Genomic DNA, 16,851 nt, shown 5'->3' on the forward strand with positions numbered 1-16,851 from the left:
TAGCTACCTAAGCATTGACCCCCACCCCCAGCTGTAGGACACTAAGTTCACTAAACTCCCATTCTCACATAATTGTTTTATTAGTAGGTAAAAACTGCAAGGTCACCTTAGATCCAAGACCTTCTTACTCTGAGTAGATCATTATGCATATGCAGACTTAAAGGCTTGACACAGATCTGACTTACATTTCTGATATCACTTGAGATCTTTTCCAAATGCTTTCTGGATTAACCCGCAGTTTGTGATTAAGATGAATGAGGAGGACGACATCGCCCTGGATGGTCAGACAGGCTGCAGCTTCATGGTGGACCTGATCCAGAAGAATCGGCGTCAGATGATGAATCTTGAAAAGGCCCTGTTCTTCATTGGGGTCACCATCTATAAAGTAACATCCATTACAAGTGAGCATGAGCGTGCAAAGGATTTTTTTTTTTCTTAAAGAATTTTCCCCCAAACTGACACTTGTAATGAGACCCAGATAAGCAGGCTTCCAAAACTCCAGTCATGGTATAAAACTGTCTGTTGGAAACAGTCAACTTACTGTCTAGTCCTTTATTAATTTAATAACATTTATTGGAGCAGATGAACATTTAAATGGTGCAGTGGAGCCAGTAGGTGTTTCAGAACCCTGAGTACTTCAGTAGACACAAAATTGCTCATGTGTAACCGTAATGAACAAATATAGATGAACATGCATTAGTTCTGAATAAGATCTCTTTGTTCATGACAAAGACACTTATAGGCCCTGATCTCACCAAACGTTCCCTTAATTTCTTCCTGTTTGCTTCCCGCAGCTTCCTGCAGAGGTACGTCCACAAAACAACAGATAACCATCCACGTATCTGCTCATTCAGATAAGCACCCACTTTGATTCCATAGCTCATGTAAACACAGATCAGCTTTGTTGGGGAATAAAATATGGGGATTGACTGAGAGTCTCAAGGATGGGATCAGGAATGACTGTAGTAAGACTTCCTGGCCAGTTTGCTCATTTTCTTTCTGGTTGGATGACTGTCAGATCACTTACCTCAGTACTCAGGGCAGAAGAGTGCTTACCTAGGGCAGAAATTCTTCCAGCGCAACACCTCGACGGCCCGCTCGAAGACCACCAACAGGCGCGAGCTGTGCAGCTACTTTCACCTGCCCCCTGGCAAGTATGTCATCGTCCGTCCCCCTCCCCCTCCCTTCAGACCAGACCAGAACAGAGACTTCTGCCTCTGTGTCTTCAAGACGCAGGACGACTTAAGGTGAGTGCCAGGTCATGGACAACTTGGAACAAGGAAGCTGTTCCAGAATCAGTAAACCCGGATGCTCAGAAACCCCATTGGCCAGTACGCAGCTGAAGTCAGTAGTCCAGCATTACAAAAAGCCCTCAAATTTTGGAATTACATCACATTGAGGTGCTTACTTTGTCCATCAATCTCTTTAAGGCCAATGAACATCCTGAACAGGGAGATCATGAAGTGCAAGTTCTCGTTGCACCCATATTTGACCTTTTCCCTTCTCTTAGCATTTACAGTTATGGCATTTAGCAGGCGATCTTAGCCAGACTGACTTACCAGAGCGCTCGACTGTGGTGTTCATATTTTATAGGTACAGAAATACATACTGAAGGGTTTAGCCTGGAGATTGCTGCTATATGGTTAACCTGCTGGATGTATCCTGATAAATGGACACCAAATAGAACCAGGACTAATAATACCACTAATACCACAAAGAGACCATTACCACTAACGCCATTACCAGACACCAAATAGGTTCAAGATACTACCATTAATTCTACCAAGACATTAACAATACCATTACTATACAACTACTAATAGTAATAATATATTTAACATCTGGTCTGACATACCATCTCCAGTAATTCCTGTAATGTTAAAAACTTTTCCAGATTGAAAAACATGAAACGTAACATGTAATGTAACATAATTCATTAAGGATTAAATTCATTAATTCATTAACTTCGGCTTATAATTTTTCCTTACCATTTTCTACATTGCATAGTATTCCTGGTCTAGAATAAGTGCTTTTAAATTCCCCACTTTTCCATACCTGCTCAATAATAGCATAGTTTCTCAACAAGAACTCTTGGGATCCTATCCAGTCTGTGTTGTATTGTATAACAGCTCCCAGCACACCTGAACCAGGTATTCAAGGGTGGTAAAATGCCACTTTTCACGCTCAGAAAAGGATTTAACCTCTGACCTCAGTACTGGAAGTTTAAACAGGTGGCAGAGTTTAAATGTGGGTGTGTATACTGCAGGATTCTCTCCGAATAACACACTACACCAAATCCTGGTGGCTTACTACAGTAAACCTGAACTCATCATCGACTTTGATAGCTTTGTGTGCTGCCTACTTCATAGAGCATGTTTATTAAGTGCCTGATATAAACTGCTGAATTATGCTGGTTTATTGGCCATTGTAATATATTGTATATTGTTTTGTGAAAATTGATCTGTTTATTCTTGGATGCAAAAATATTTAAGATATTGGACAAGAATGGATTAGGCGAGGTACAGTTCAACGTGGTGGAGGTTTGTAGTCAGTTCTTTATAATTTTACACACACAAACTGGCTCCTCCTACTAATTCAGAAACCCTAGGTACTACAGTGAAATGTTTACTATCTGTACAGGTTTAATTACAGTACACTGGAGAGAGTGAGTGAGTGAGAGTGTCCGTCCGTCCAGGCTTCCAGAGGAGCATAACATTGCTTAACTGTTCTGTCTCCATCTAGTGGTTGAGTGTGACTTTGTTCTGAAAGAGGCCCATTACAGGTCCAAGCCAGCTAAGCAGTGCTATCTAACAAGAACCAGCACAACCTTAAGGACATTCACAAAATGCAGCGAAAAAGATGTAAAACACAGCAAACTAACTCGGGATCATCCTAATATGACATGTGTAGAATTCACTATAACCAGGAGAACACTCCAGTTTTGAACAGTATAAGAAAAGATTTTCTGTTCAGTGTTTGCTACAGTGAATACTACTACTGATGAAACACAGTCAACATGGCAATGTCTAATTAGAGATTATTTTTAATCATGTTATTGTTGCAATATCTTTCATTATCATCAATGGAACAATATTTTCTTCTGTATTATCTTACTGTGCTTTGGTTTAATATATATTCAAAGTTTCATCTGCAAAGAAAAAAAAACTAATCAAGAACATAAAATTAAATAGATATTTTATTAAAATAAAAAGACAAAAAACAAAAACAGAAGTGCTAGCGCATTTTGCAAACAAAGGTCAAGGCCGAAAAGACGCGAGTGCGAGTAAGGAGCGTCTTTTTTTTTAGCTAGCTCAGATAAACAATTAGAATCCTTTTCCCCAGTATATTTGAGGCACTAATTTCTTTGATAAATTCTTCTAAACCTTCATGTATGCTTGATCCAGTCCCTACTCATTTACTCAAAGAACTAGTGCCTATTAGTATAGAACATGCTTACTATAATGAACTGTTCTCTTGGCCTGGGTTCTGTTCCCAAATCATTCAAACTGGTGGATATTAAACTGCTAATTAAAAACACTAGTCTTCATCCACATCTTTTTCTTTGCGTGTGTGTGTGTCCCAGAGAATATTTTAGGTTTATTATATTTTATATTTCCTGATTTGCAGAGATTATATAATGTCCTTCATCAGGTAAACTTAGAATTCTCAATTTGAATATTAATGTTTATAAATGAAGATTATTTTTCCAAATTTATGTAGACTTCTGCTCTGTTACTGACCTGTTTGACATGTAGTTGTTTTAATATCATATTCAAACTCAGTGCAGCCCTCTTCAATGTGTGTGATAAGTTATTTCCATGCGTGTTCTTGCTAGGAACAAATGCGTGCAATCTCTTTTTAAATAAAAACACACTTATCTAAATAAGTAGCAATAGCTCTATTACTGAGAGGCCCCATGATGATTAGTGACATGTGTTACTTGCTGCTGAGTTATAATTTAACACCTACCGCTCACCAGCTGGATTCAAAGCAATGTGGTAAATACTGATCAATTCAATCGTTGACGTGTTTTCGGGCTAGCCATTCAACAGTTTGTATAGTGGGAGGCTTCATTGTTCTCAAAGATAAGTTTCCATTTTCATTTAAACCAATAGTTACTCCATGCAGGTTCTTTGGAAATCCATGTTTTCTGCAAGAGTTTTAACTTCTGTGGAAGTTGGACTAGTCATTCTAGGATAAAGACTTCACCAATATATGTGCATGTTCCACATATGCCTGGTCCAGATGTTTGATGTTAATGGCTTTCAAAGCTATTGCTTTTTCTGTACTGTATACCCTTTCCCCCTTTAATCTCACAGACTACATCTAACCTAACTCACCTGAAGCTAAGTTTTGATCTGCCTTCTCATAAGCACTCATCTGTGCTATACCTCAAGAACTCAAGTTCTTCTGTGTCATTGGATGACCACTTAAACTTTGTGGAACATGTCAAATCTATTACCATCTAGACACTTTCACTAGATATTAAAATGTTCCTGCAGGGATTTGATTAAATTCAGCCAAAGGAGAGTTAGTGAGGTCATGAGGTCAGACAGGAGTGGTACTCAAGTTCAGTCCAAATGTATAAAAGATCCGGGTAGCAAAGTGTGACTAACCACTTCTCCAGACTGAGGTTAACCTTTTTTTCCAGGTTAAATTCGCAGCAGGCATGGCAACTTGATGAACTCATTAGGAGTTTGCATTTATATTCCCTGGAAATACTACAATTTAATACTAGTCAAAATAGACCTGCCCGAGGTGAGCTCATCTAAGATTGCTTGATTGCCACACATGCTCTGTTCTCCCCTGCCCAGACCTGCCTGTAACTTTTCACAATAAGGCTGTCTTAATGCTTTCTGTGGAATGGTGTCTCTGAGAAAATACCACCTTGTATATGTTTGTGCTGTCCTATCAAATGTTCTTTGGAATTCCCTGCTTCTGGCAGAACTGTAACTTCCAAGGAACTTGCACCAGTTATTCCACAATAAATATTTGACCACCAAATGCCCATTTTTCCCATGTGCTTAGTCAAACCAGTGTTAGATGTCCTCATAGGATCTGTTGAATGGCAACTCTCTTGCCTACACTGATGCAATACAGTGGTATTGCTTTGAAATTTTGAAATGGTTTCACACACCCCCCGACTCTGCTTGAGAGTCCAGTGGCTGCCTGCTTTCCACCACTCCATCCAACACTTGGTTCTGCCATAGAAACCCAGGCAGAAGAGAGACGGATGTCATGAACTGACTTAGTACAACGGTTGCATCCTATTACAGTATCACACTTGAATTCAGTGAGCTCTTTAGGACCCATTCTTTCACAAATGTTTGGAAAGACTGCATGGCTCCCTCTATTGGACGTTTTTTCTGTTTCAAATAAAATTGATTTATCTATAACAACTCTTTGAATTAAAGCACTTTGAATTGCTGTCAAGTATGAAAAGTGCTATATAAATAAACTTGTCTTGACCATCATATGTGCTTCTTAACAGCCCTGATATGCAATCCCTGTTGGCTGCCCCTGGTGTACCATCACTGGGGTCCTTTGCATACATCCAAATCAAAACAAAACAGGTGGAGGTCAAACATCCAAACCAAACAAGGGGTAGAAGATATCTTGCTTGAGGGAAGACAGAAAAAGTAGCTGTCGGATGTTCCACCCCACAGTGGGGCTCTCTCCGAACGGATCTCCAGATAGATCAGAGAGCACATTTTACCACACAGGCTTTAAGTTGCAAACTAACCTGGGATTGTCAAACTTTCACTGGCCACAGTATTCCAAATCATGTGGAGGAAGTGGAGAGCCAATGAAGTTCAGGAAAAACAAATTAGACAAAGCATGCCAACAAAGGCCTTCTGCTCTCAATAGCATATAGGGTGAGCTGAAGGACACTCCAAAGACTGGAGAAGTCAACTCCCATGTCTTAGGCCAACAGACACTGACGAACTGAGCAAAACCCCTTCCCCCCGGTATAAGGCGAGTCTGCTAAGACAAAGGGCAGGCTGAGCAGGTGCGTCTGTGCATGTGCATATGGAAAACATGTTTAGCACAAGACCTTAATAAACCATACTTAATATTTAGTATAGTTTGTTACATTACTGTACGCAAAATATTTAAGACATTGGACAAGAATAAATCAAATTAGATTGAGTTCAAAATTATGGGAATTTAGTCATATCCACAGTCGTCCAAACTGCCAAAACAGCTCCTAAGTGTACCACCTCCCTCTAGTGGTTGAGGAGAACTGCAGGCCTTGCACTACTTTGCCCAGCTTTTAGGATGCCCATAGTACACAGTTAAAAAGGAACACAAAACAAGCGGATCCAGAACCTTTCCTCCCAGTTGGACTAGTTTAAAAGTAGACTATGAGTACACCATAAGAGATATCAGTGCAGTGTTATCAATGCCACCAAAAATATCTGCCATTCCAGTGCATGTTATAGCTCTGTCCTCATAAGTAATCTTTTTATAAAATCATCTTCAGTTTTCATCTGGGAAAGAATGCTAATGAAGAACATAAGAAAATAGTTTAATTGGATATATACTACAGTGCAAGACTCCTTTTAAAACAAAGGAATAAGATGAAAGATGAGGGTTTCCATGTCAGACGTCAACATAAATCGAATTTCAACACAGAATTTAAATAATTTACATTATAGTCAATTTTGTTTACATAGTCACGTTAACAACTGAAGCTGTTAAAAGCTATTGCAGTCCATGAGCCACATTCGTCCACAAGCAATTCAGGGTGGTAAGATTTATTGTGTGGGGTCTTCCAAGTTCAGGGTTTCAAGATCTGTTCAGGGCTTTCAGTTCTGTGGGTGTGAGTGTGTGAACTTGTTGTGAGGGTCAGACTCACGTTGAGCTCTGTCCGTGTGCAAACAGAGCCTCACTGAGTGTGAAGTGCGTGTTGCCGTTTGCTGTGGGCAAACTCCTCAGCCCAGCGCAGGGTCTCCTGCAGGTGGGCGACGTCTGTCGCCGTGCCGACCCCTTTAGCCACGGTGGCTGAGCCCCCCGCACTCCCCCGCAGACGGCCACAGACAGCCAGGGCCCACTCACTCGCAGACACAGCCGTCTGACCCTGTACGGACGGAGAGAGAGAGAGAGGGGCGATTGTAAACGTTTCATCTTGGCACCCCAATGAACTGTACTTGCATTCGTGAAGGAATTTATGCATACAAGTTTGTTGGTCTTTGTGTGCGTGTGTGTTACCTTGGGCACCTGGCAGGCACACAGCACTCTTCCTGACGGCTGTAGGTGAGAGAGGAGCATGATGAGAGCGTGTGGCGCTTGTTCACCGAGCTGGTTCACCGTCTTCATCACTACCTGCACAATCAGCACCACCACATCGTTACTTGAAGGAGGCAGCTGTGGGAGCACATGTGAAGAGAAACGTACGAGAGAAAAGGCAGACGGGAAACAGACAGTTTCCTTTCTGGCTCTTCGGAGGAAAGGGGAGAGAAAAAAAAGAGAGTTACTGATTTGGAGTCAGTCTCCAGTGTGTCCACCAGCACTGTTTTATTCAAGTGTCTCTTCAACAACTCATGAGCTTTGGCTGCAGCCTACAGGGCAAAAACACACACAGCCATCCCATCATCACAGGATAAGCACATCAGGAGAGCAAAGTGAAAAACGGTTTTCATTGAACTCGAAAATGTATGTGTGTGTACCTCTCTGATTTCTAGTTTTCTGATGGTAGTGTTGGTCCTCCTCTGTAAAGCTTTCAGTCCTGTCTGCAGCTCTCTCCTCTGCCACTGTGGAATAGGAGTACCCTCAACAGCCTGACACACACACACACACACACACACACACACACACACACACACACACACACACACACACACACACACACACACACACACACACACACACACACACACACACACACACACACACACACACACACACACACACACACTAGAGGGAGTCGAAGGAATTGGAAGTGAGGTAGAGATCTAGAGGGAAAGTGGAGCACGAAGATACATACGTCCGTAAGCAGGCCGACCTCTTTAGAGAGCCTCTGAGCACGCTGTAATGAAGGGGCGCGGTCAGCTGCAATGCGCGCAGTCAGAGACTCCACCTCCTCCAGGAGAGCTTGCCCCGCCTCCCGTGCCTATGCAACAGGAAAGTAAATACATTTGCTCGTAATGCATTAGTGGGCGGCGCTTGTCTTTTCAGTACATGGGCACAAGCGAGACTACAGGCTACGAAAACTCAGCCTACACCAACTAAACTGTTAAAAGTAACCCCTACACAAACGACAGTAAACATCTGGGCAGTTATGCAGTAAAACATGGGACTACTTTGTAAGATGCAACAATGAGAGTGTGTGTTATTGTGTTTAACTCACCTGTTTCTTTTGAAAGTAACATTAGCAGCTGTCTACTTTTAAATGAGCAAAAATAGAAATGAAAAACTACTAGAAATTGTGTACAACGTTTATTGAAGATAAAATTGTGTTACAGTTTTATAAATTTCTGCTCTCTGGAGGCTTGTGTGCACAGTCTGCCCACAGCACACAATGAAGCTCTACTATAGACCTTGTGGCAAAATCCAAACATCACAGGCTGTCCCTCAGAGATTAGATAAACCCCTCAGGAAACAGAGTGCCCTACAGGCAATAAAACCTTCCTGAACTCTTTAGGAGCAGTGCTAAATGGCAACCATTTTACCCCACCTGTTTGGCGTCATCGCCAGTAACTGCAACGATGCGACTGATGCCCTTGACCATCTGCCGCTCAGAAGTGATAACGAGGTGCCGGATACCTCCTGTCCGTAGCAAGTGCCTGTTCACAAAATAAATACATTCATTTCTGCTTAGGCCAGTGCTAAACAACAAACTGAAGTTATCAAATGCAAAACTGCATTCCCTCCTCTGACCCACTGTATTTTACTCTGGAGTGACTTAGGAAATTTTCTGCTTGTTGAACCTGACATGCTGAAGGCAATCTCTCAGATGTGGCCACTCATCAACAGCAGGGCCTTGTGTTACTGTGGGCAGCACCTTGCCCACTGGAATGTAGGTGGACATACACCAAGTGATCGTTGGCCATTGGTTGACTTGCGTTTGGAAAGGAGGCTTACGTGCCACAGCAGAGCTCCACAGAAACTCGTCTGGGTGTGTGATCATGGAGCAGTTCTGAAACCGGCAGGCCCACGGACACGACTCGCACCGGGTCTGGATACACCTAAAGAACACACAGCAATACTTCCACATCTCCCTCATACCTCTCACACACAAGCTAAGACATGTTGATGTCAGATGTTACCTCATCCACAGTCCTCAGTCCTGCAATCTCATTTGCTCGGGCTAGAGGGACTTCCTGCGTGTGTACCACGTGGTTTTCTTTAATAATTCTTTGGATCAGCCTCTCCACTTCCTGAAGCTGGGATACACTCAGAGAAGACTGCACACACACATGCATACGCACATATGTGCGTGCGCACGCGCGCACACACACACACACACACACACACACACACACACACACACACACACACACACACACACACACACACACACACACACACACACACACACACACACACACACACACACATTTTTACCTTTTGTACAGGACGCTAGGAAATGGTTATGAAGTGGCTTTATCGCTCATGGGTTGGTCCAGGTGTGCGTTTGTGGCTCTGCTCCAAGCATGCGTGATTTTACCTTGGAGCTGAAGTCGAAGCGGAGCCGGTCCGCTGTAACATGGGACCCTCTCTGGGCAACCCCTGACCCTAGCAGCTCCCGCAGGGCAAAGTTCAGCATGTGTGCGGCAGTGTGCTTCTCCATGCAGGCCACACGCCGAGTCTACAGCACACGCATGCGTTCATGTATTACTCAACACACCCTCCAGCTCTAGAAAACAGCAATCAGCACACTGTTCGTGCCTTCACAGGGGCAAACCTTTAGCTTCCCCCCCTACAGTAATTATGCTTTTATGCATTATTGAGACTGTTTAAAGGTTTTGAGACTGCCTGTTAACAGGCACCAATTAGTTACTGCTATATAGTAGAAGTGTAAATAGAAATATATTCACATTTTAGATTTTTAGATCACAATGAAAATCTAGACAGCAGGCACATGTGTGTGTGTGTGTGTGTGTGTGTGTGTGTGAGAGAGAGAGAATGCGTGCATGAGAAAGTACCTCATCCACATGAAGCTGTATTTGGTCTCCAGTTCGCAAAGTCTCTGTTGCAGTGAGCTCATGCACCACATAACCACCAGCCAAGCGCGCACACTCCACAGGGAACAGCACATCCTGGAAAACACATATGCTGTGTGTTAGGAACTCTAATCTCCTCTTGGAAAGTTTCATGTTTAACCTTGACGCAATGCATTTCTGAATTGGCTAATCAATGTGTGAAATGAAGTAAAACATCTGTGCGGTGGCCTCCTCAAGCAAGAAGCAAAGAAACGTTGAACACACACGCATGCACGCGCTGCTCCACCCCCGAATGGGGCGGAAGCTCAGTGCTTTTCTCCAACCTGCAGTCCGTCCTTGGTGAAGTAGCCCTGGTCGTGCGTCTGGCCGCCCTGCTCCGCGTAGAAGCAGGTTCGGTCCAGCACCATCCCACAGCGCTGGCCTCTCCCCACCTCAGACAGCAGAGACTGGTTACAGTACAGCGCCATCACAGTGGCACTGCAGCCAGGAAACACTGAGACAAAGAGAAAGCAGGAGGGAGGGAGAGATAGAATGAGAGAGAGAGAAAATGTTATAATGGTTCGTTCAAAAATTAAAGACATCTTTTAAAACTTGTCCCCCTCTTAGAAATTCAAATCTGGCAGAAACAACATATTAGAACATCTAATCTCCAGGCAGAAACTAGTGCTCCTGTGGATTACCTGTTAGAGTAAGCACACAGGCTGTCAAAGATAAATATGTATATTGCACTGAATAAGAGCGTCTGCCAAATGCTCTAAACGTAGAAACTTTGTACTACAACTCTCCTCACTGAATCCATGTACTAGAAATTTTAATTTCTTGATAGTTTTCAACAGAGTCTGTAACAGAATCTATGTATTAATTTCTTGAGAGTCCATGTACTAGAATTTTTTTATCTCCTGGCAGAAGCAATGTTAGAAATTCTAATCCTAGTACTGTAGGTGCCGTCCTGCTGCAGACTGTAGCTGTATTTAAATGAGTCGTCTGTGTGAGGGACTCCTCTGCTCTGAAGCTCCGCCAAACACTGCAGATCCAGGTGGAGCCCTCTCTCACCAGCGCCCCCTTCAGACTGGCCCTGCAACTACAGCAGAGCAAGGCTTCAGAGCCTGCACGCCTGACCACAACACCTTCAGTCAGCAATAAAGCTACATTTACACAGAGAATGACACTTTGTCCTGCATTATCTAATCAAACTCTGATCTCATCCTTGAAGCCTTAGGAGCAGCATGGAAATAACTATGAATTCCAGTTTAAATTCAGTGTGTTTTTATATAAATATAAAAAACACACACACTCAAACAATCCACTTTGTGAACACATGCCAACCTAAACATGCAAATATTTAGCCATATGAACTGGAATACATTGTGCAGACATCACCACAGCCACTGTTTAGGGTAATATTTCCTGATCCACTTATGCAGCCCTGAAAAATCCCTTGACCACCCCCGAGGTCAAGGAGGACCATGCTTGTCCAGCTGAACCTTCTCTTGCCGAGCTGCGAGCCGCTCCAGGCCGAGCCGGTCCAGCGTTGCGCTGCGCTCCTCCAGCATCAGGTAGATCAGGTCCAGTGGGAAGCCTAGGTTATGGTGCAGAGCCCAGGCCACAGGGGCTGCAGAACAACAGGGGTGGGGGATTGAATGGGACTATCCACTGAAGATCTTTATAAGAACAAGGCTAAACAGGGGCCAGTTTTTAGGACCTAGACTAAGGCACCTAAATCCTTTTAAGGGTCTCATTTAGTCCTAGTCTATACAGGAGGTTTATTAGAACATCAGCATTAGCAGAGCAGCAATTCCGAAGTTTAATCTGTGTTTGGAGACCCTAGTCTCTAAATGCTTCTAAAAGCTCAACAGGGGCTATTTCACACAAGCCATTTAAAAAAAATAACATGTCGGCGTTTTAGTTTTTTAACCTGGGAACTCATCATCTCTGTCCATTTTACTGAGCGTCCTGTCGATCACTCTTCTACCCTGCCTCAGAGAGGCAAGGAACTGAGTCTCATTTATATTAATAATCTCCACGATCTGGAGAGAGAGAGAAAAAAACAACAACAACAGGAATGAACATGTTCTTCAGATTCTTTCAGTGACTTATGAGAGCCTATAGCCTGCTCTCTACTCAAAAACACAGCAATCTATAATTTAAAATATTAAAATGAAAATTTGTTTAGAAAGATACACTGTGTTACTCTGTGTAATGCAACACTGCACACACTCACCCTGTCCATCTCAGTGTGCAGCTCAGGATAGGCGTCACCCTGCATGAGGAAGGAAAGACAGAAATAAAAACAACAATGATTCTCCTTATGCCACCTTTCACACCCAACAGATTATGGTAACGTGGAGTTTTGACCAGTCAATGAAAAGACAGCATGGTGGCCCTGGCGTCAGCAGGAAGTGCCGAGTGACGTTGCGTTTTGGTTCCTATAGACCTCATGAACAGCCCTAAAAACCCAGTAATCATTTCATGCCTTTGTGTACTGAGCAACGGAGACTATTCCCATCCTGTCCTCAAATTCACCACATTCACAAATCAACAACATTCAAGAATCACTACAAGGAGATTCAATTTAGGTGTCAGGATTATTCTTAAATATGCATAGAGTCAGAAAGCTTTCTAGCCATGGGTGGATCATGGCAAGTGTAGGTGCACAAAAGCCCTTTTTTTTAGCTTGTTCAAGGGACAAGTAACTGTCCCTATTCAAACAGGATCAAATGACACCTACATTTCTTTTTTTTAAAAAGATTCAAGGACCAACACAGAATTCCCTTCATTTAACTTGTGTGTTGTAAGACATCCAGTCCTCATGGTTGTCAGACTATCGGTTAGATTAAGTGACCTACCATTTCCATTACATTTTACACATAAATATTACAGAAATACACTGCCTGACCAAAGAAAAAAGGTCACACTAATATTTCGTTGGACCGCCTTTAGCTTTGGTTACGTTGCACACAATGCAACGTTTCCACAAGCTTCTGCAATGTCAACATTTATTTCTGTCCAGAGTTGCATTAATTTCACCACCCCCCAAGATCTTGTATTGATAATGCAAGATTTGGACCACTGCACAGTCTTCTCCAGCACAGCCCAAAGATTCTCAATGGGGTTCAGGTCTGGACTCTGTGGTGGCCAATCCATGTGTGAAAATGATGTCTCATGCTCCCTGAACCACTCTTTCACAATTTGAGCCTGATGAATCCTGGCATTGTCATCTTGGAATATACCCGTGCCATCAGGGAAGAAAAAAATCCATTGATGGAATAATCTGGTTGTTCAGTATATTCAGGTAGTCAGCGGACCTCATTCTTTGGGCACATAACGTTGCTGAACCTAGACCTCACCAACTGCAGCAACCCCAGATCATAGCACTGCCCCCACAGGCTTGTACGGTAGGCACTAGGCACGATGGGGGCATCATTTCAGCCTCCTCTCTTCTTACCCTTATGTGCCCATCACTCAAACAGGGTAAATCTGGACTCAGACCACATGACCTTCTTTCATTGCTCCAGAGTCCAATCTTTATGCTCCGTAGCAAATTGAAGCCATTTTTGCCAGTTAGCCTCACTGACAAGTGTTTTTCTTAAGGCTATGCAGCTGTTTAGTCCCAATCCCTTGAGTTCCCTTCGCATTGTGTGTACGGAAATGCTCTTGCTTTCAGTATTAAACATATCCCTAAGTTCTACTGTTGTTTTTCTACGATTTCATTTCGCCACACATTTAAGTGATCGCCGATCACAATCATTCAAGATTTTTCTGACCACATTCCTTCCTTGAAGATGATGTTTCCCCACTGTCCTTCCACTTTTTAATAATGCATTGGACAGTTCTTAACCCAATTTTAGTAGTTTCAGCAATCTCCTTAGATGTTTTCTCTGCTTGATGCATGCCAATAATCTGACCCTGAAACAGATTAACATCTTTTCCACAACCACAGGATGCGTCTTTCGACACGGTTCTTTAACAAATGAGAAGCGACTCACTGCATTAATTGGGGTTAAATAACTTGTTGCCAGCTGAAACAATCACCCATGCAGTAATTGTCCAATGGGAGGCGCTTACCTATTTGCTTAGCTAAATCCAGGTGGTGACCTTTTTTTTTTTTTGGCCAGGCAGTGTATTTACTGTAATGTTACAGAAATCAGTAATCAGATGCGAGTCCTCTCACCAGTATGTGAGCCACAGTGGGCACCAGGCTTGCCAGTGCTCCCTCAGGAGCCTGCAGCACCTCTGTAGAGAAGCGCACAGCTCGACGAAGAATACGCCTCAAAACCAGCCTAAACACACACGCGCGCAGTTACACACAGACAGAGAGACACAAACCTTTTTTGAGCTGCAACAAGCATGAAACTCTATGGGAGCAATTAATTATACACAACATATTACACTATTGTGCATGCTGTGCATGGAGGACTGGTCGGTTCTAGGAGACTCACTCTGCTCCGGTCATGCCAGGATGCACTCCGTCCGCGATGCACACACACAGAGTGCGAATGTGGTCAGCCACCACGCGGTACCCCATGTCCACTCTACCATCATCCTCCTCCCCCGTCCTGCCTCTGTATGTAGGGGCTTTACTGCACTACACACACACACACACACACACACACACACACACACACACACACACACACACACACACACACTATTCATTACCATATTTTAAAATACTGCAGGTTGATTAAAATGAAAACAAGAGGAGTGAGAGGTACAAGTGTGTGAAAGGGGCAGCGAGCAAGAGAGAGCAAGAGACCTGGTGGATGGCAGACAACAGTGGTGTGAACAGGTCCGTATCATAGTTGGAGCGTTTCCCCTGCAGCACCGTGACCAGCCTCTCTAGACCCATTCCTGTGTCCACACTACACATGGGCAGAGGACGCAGGCCTCCGTCAGCCTCCCTAGACACACACACACACACACACACACACACCCCTTCAGTGCCATCCACATGCAATTACAATATTGCTCGGGCAGTTTCAACCCTCTATCACCTTAGCTGACATCAACCCCAAAACACACAAGTCCCAATCATCAACCAGCCCACATCCATAATCAGTGAACTTTTACATTTGCTTCCACATGGAATATCCTCCTCAGTTGACACACATTCAGCCTCTATACTGAGAGTCTGATCCCAGATCCTACTTCACATAGATGTTACAGATGTGACAGACGCAGTTGTATTTGCCTGCTGTACTGCATAAACACCAAATTCCAGATCTCCACCACGGCTGGACTGCCAGTGTTGATGAGCGCCCCTGCGTGACGGCTGCCCACGTGGTCGTAGTGGATTTCAGTGCAGGGGCCACACGGTCCCGTCTCACCCATCTCCCAGAAGTTATCCATCATTCCAAAAGGGAGCACATGATCCGGACTGACTCTGGAGGTGGGTTCGAGGGGGGGGAGATGTAAAGCTTAGTCATACAATTTTATCTAAACAAATGTTCAACTGCTAATCAATTTCTGAGTTACTGATGTGTTGTGCCTTGTATGTGAAAGATGTGAACCCTACATGGAATTTCACCAAGACTAATTTCTCAAATAAATAACTATACCTGGCCAATAACACGTTTGTGATTCTTATGGAATAACCAAAAGACTTTAAAAGACATGAAGTTTTCAAAGGTTCCAATTATCAAAGAACAACTTGATAAGCCCAGGGAAAACTTGAGTAAACATTTGTCCAGTATGCTTAGTAAAACTACCCCAGGCTGAGCCAGATCTGTCGCGTCTCCTCATCGGCAGGCAGGCCATTCGCTGCGTCGCCCGAGAAGTACGAGACGTACAGGCGCTCGGCAGGAATTCTGTACACCTCCGTTAATAAATGCCAGGCCATCGCACAAGCTTCCACCTAAAAACAATAACTATGGTTACGACACGCAACTCGCACACGACTGCAAACCAGAGCAACGGTTAAAGCACACAACTCATATACAGGAGACAACGACACAACAGGGCATTAACAAAGGCAGGGGGACGAACCTTGAAGTAGTCGCCAAACGACCAGTTTCCCAGCATCTCGAAGAAGGTGTGATGGTACACGTCCCTGCCGACGTCCTCGAGGTCGTTGTGTTTACCTCCGGCGCGCACGCACTTCTGACTGTTCACCGCGCGCCGGTAAGAAGCCATTTCGCTACGCGGATCCGCACAACCCAGTAAGATTGGCTTAAACTGCGTGGAAAGTTAAACAAATATTATATATCCACTAACATGCCAGAAACAATGGTGTCCAACACAGCGACTCGTTCCTACCTGATTCATTCCCGCGTTTACAAACAGAAGACTTGGGTCGCCCCTCGGGCGCACAGGTGAGGATGGCACAGCCCGGTGCTGGTGCTTCTCCTTGAAAAAATCGATAAACATCCGTCGTACCGTTTTGGATGTAAAGTGTTCGTGGACCTGAGTGCCTGACGGTGTCGAACAGCTCCTCACGCCCCCTGATAACTTTGTGAAAGTGACGCGGCGCCACAGGCTCAGAGCACGAATGTGGGCAGCCATGCTGCCGCTAGGCTTAGCTGTGACGTCGATTAGGAGCGACCGCTGAGTGTTGAGGACGGTGAAACCAGACACGGTTTATAAAACACGATTAAAGGAAAAAACAAACAGATTGAAGGAAAAAACAAACGTTTGTCTGCAATACATTTTCAATACATTTTTAGACCGTTTTATTGAGACTTTTAAT

The 16,851-nt window shown here is 43.8% G+C and overlaps 2 protein-coding genes across 4 annotated transcripts; one reads left to right on the forward strand and one right to left on the reverse strand.

Moving 5' to 3' along the window:
• LOC118240438 (calpain-2 catalytic subunit-like) lies at nt 1–6,427 on the forward strand. The gene is made up of 3 exons (XM_035520854.1): nt 1–401; nt 795–806; nt 1,019–6,427. The coding sequence occupies exons 1-3, from the start codon at nt 251–253 to the stop codon at nt 1,249–1,251; spliced, it is 396 nt and encodes a 131-aa protein (XP_035376747.1). The 5' UTR covers nt 1–250; the 3' UTR covers nt 1,252–6,427.
• An 86-nt stretch (nt 6,428–6,513) lies between these two features.
• Nucleotides 6,514–16,672, reverse strand: aars2 (alanyl-tRNA synthetase 2, mitochondrial (putative)). Of its 3 annotated transcripts, none has more exons than XM_035520852.1 (22): nt 16,422–16,672; nt 16,152–16,340; nt 15,875–16,020; nt 15,358–15,549; nt 14,923–15,067; nt 14,606–14,751; nt 14,338–14,446; nt 12,388–12,426; nt 12,082–12,193; nt 11,651–11,778; nt 11,103–11,247; nt 10,490–10,659; nt 10,149–10,262; nt 9,671–9,811; nt 9,270–9,407; nt 9,085–9,188; nt 8,678–8,786; nt 8,006–8,113; nt 7,671–7,781; nt 7,479–7,562; nt 7,213–7,326; nt 6,514–7,081 (listed from the first exon to the last, which is right to left on the reverse strand). In XM_035520852.1, the coding sequence occupies exons 1-22, from the start codon at nt 16,665–16,667 to the stop codon at nt 6,890–6,892; spliced, it is 2,982 nt and encodes a 993-aa protein (XP_035376745.1). In that variant the 5' UTR covers nt 16,668–16,672; the 3' UTR covers nt 6,514–6,889. The 3 variants fall into 3 exon arrangements, with proteins under 3 accessions (XP_035376745.1, XP_035376746.1, XP_035376744.1); XM_035520853.1 differs by having other exon boundaries at nt 7,671–7,754; nt 7,988–8,113; XM_035520851.1 differs by having other exon boundaries at nt 7,988–8,113.
• Between the last annotated feature and the right edge of the window lie 179 nt (nt 16,673–16,851).

Source organism: Electrophorus electricus, chromosome 21 (assembly GCF_013358815.1).
Source record: "Electrophorus electricus isolate fEleEle1 chromosome 21, fEleEle1.pri, whole genome shotgun sequence".
Classification (NCBI taxonomy): domain Eukaryota; kingdom Metazoa; phylum Chordata; class Actinopteri; order Gymnotiformes; family Gymnotidae; genus Electrophorus; species Electrophorus electricus.

What these genes read in the sequence shown, in the direction of transcription:
- aars2 (XM_035520851.1), bottom strand. Translation starts at nt 16,667, where the DNA reads ATGGCTGCCCACATTCGTGCTCTGAGCCTGTGGCGCCGCGTCACTTTC. An exon ending in TCGCAGCTCGGCAAGAGAAG is followed by an intron (nt 11,248 to 11,650) that starts GTTCAGCTGGAC and finishes GCTCTGCTGTAG; the next exon opens with TTGCAGGGCCAGTCTGAAGG. An exon ending in AGGTCGGCCTGCTTACGGAC is followed by an intron (nt 7,782 to 7,987) that starts GTATGTATCTTC and finishes TGTGTGTGTCAG; the next exon opens with GCTGTTGAGGGTACTCCTAT.
- LOC118240438 (XM_035520854.1), top strand. Translation starts at nt 251, where the DNA reads ATGAATGAGGAGGACGACATCGCCCTGGATGGTCAGACAGGCTGCAGC.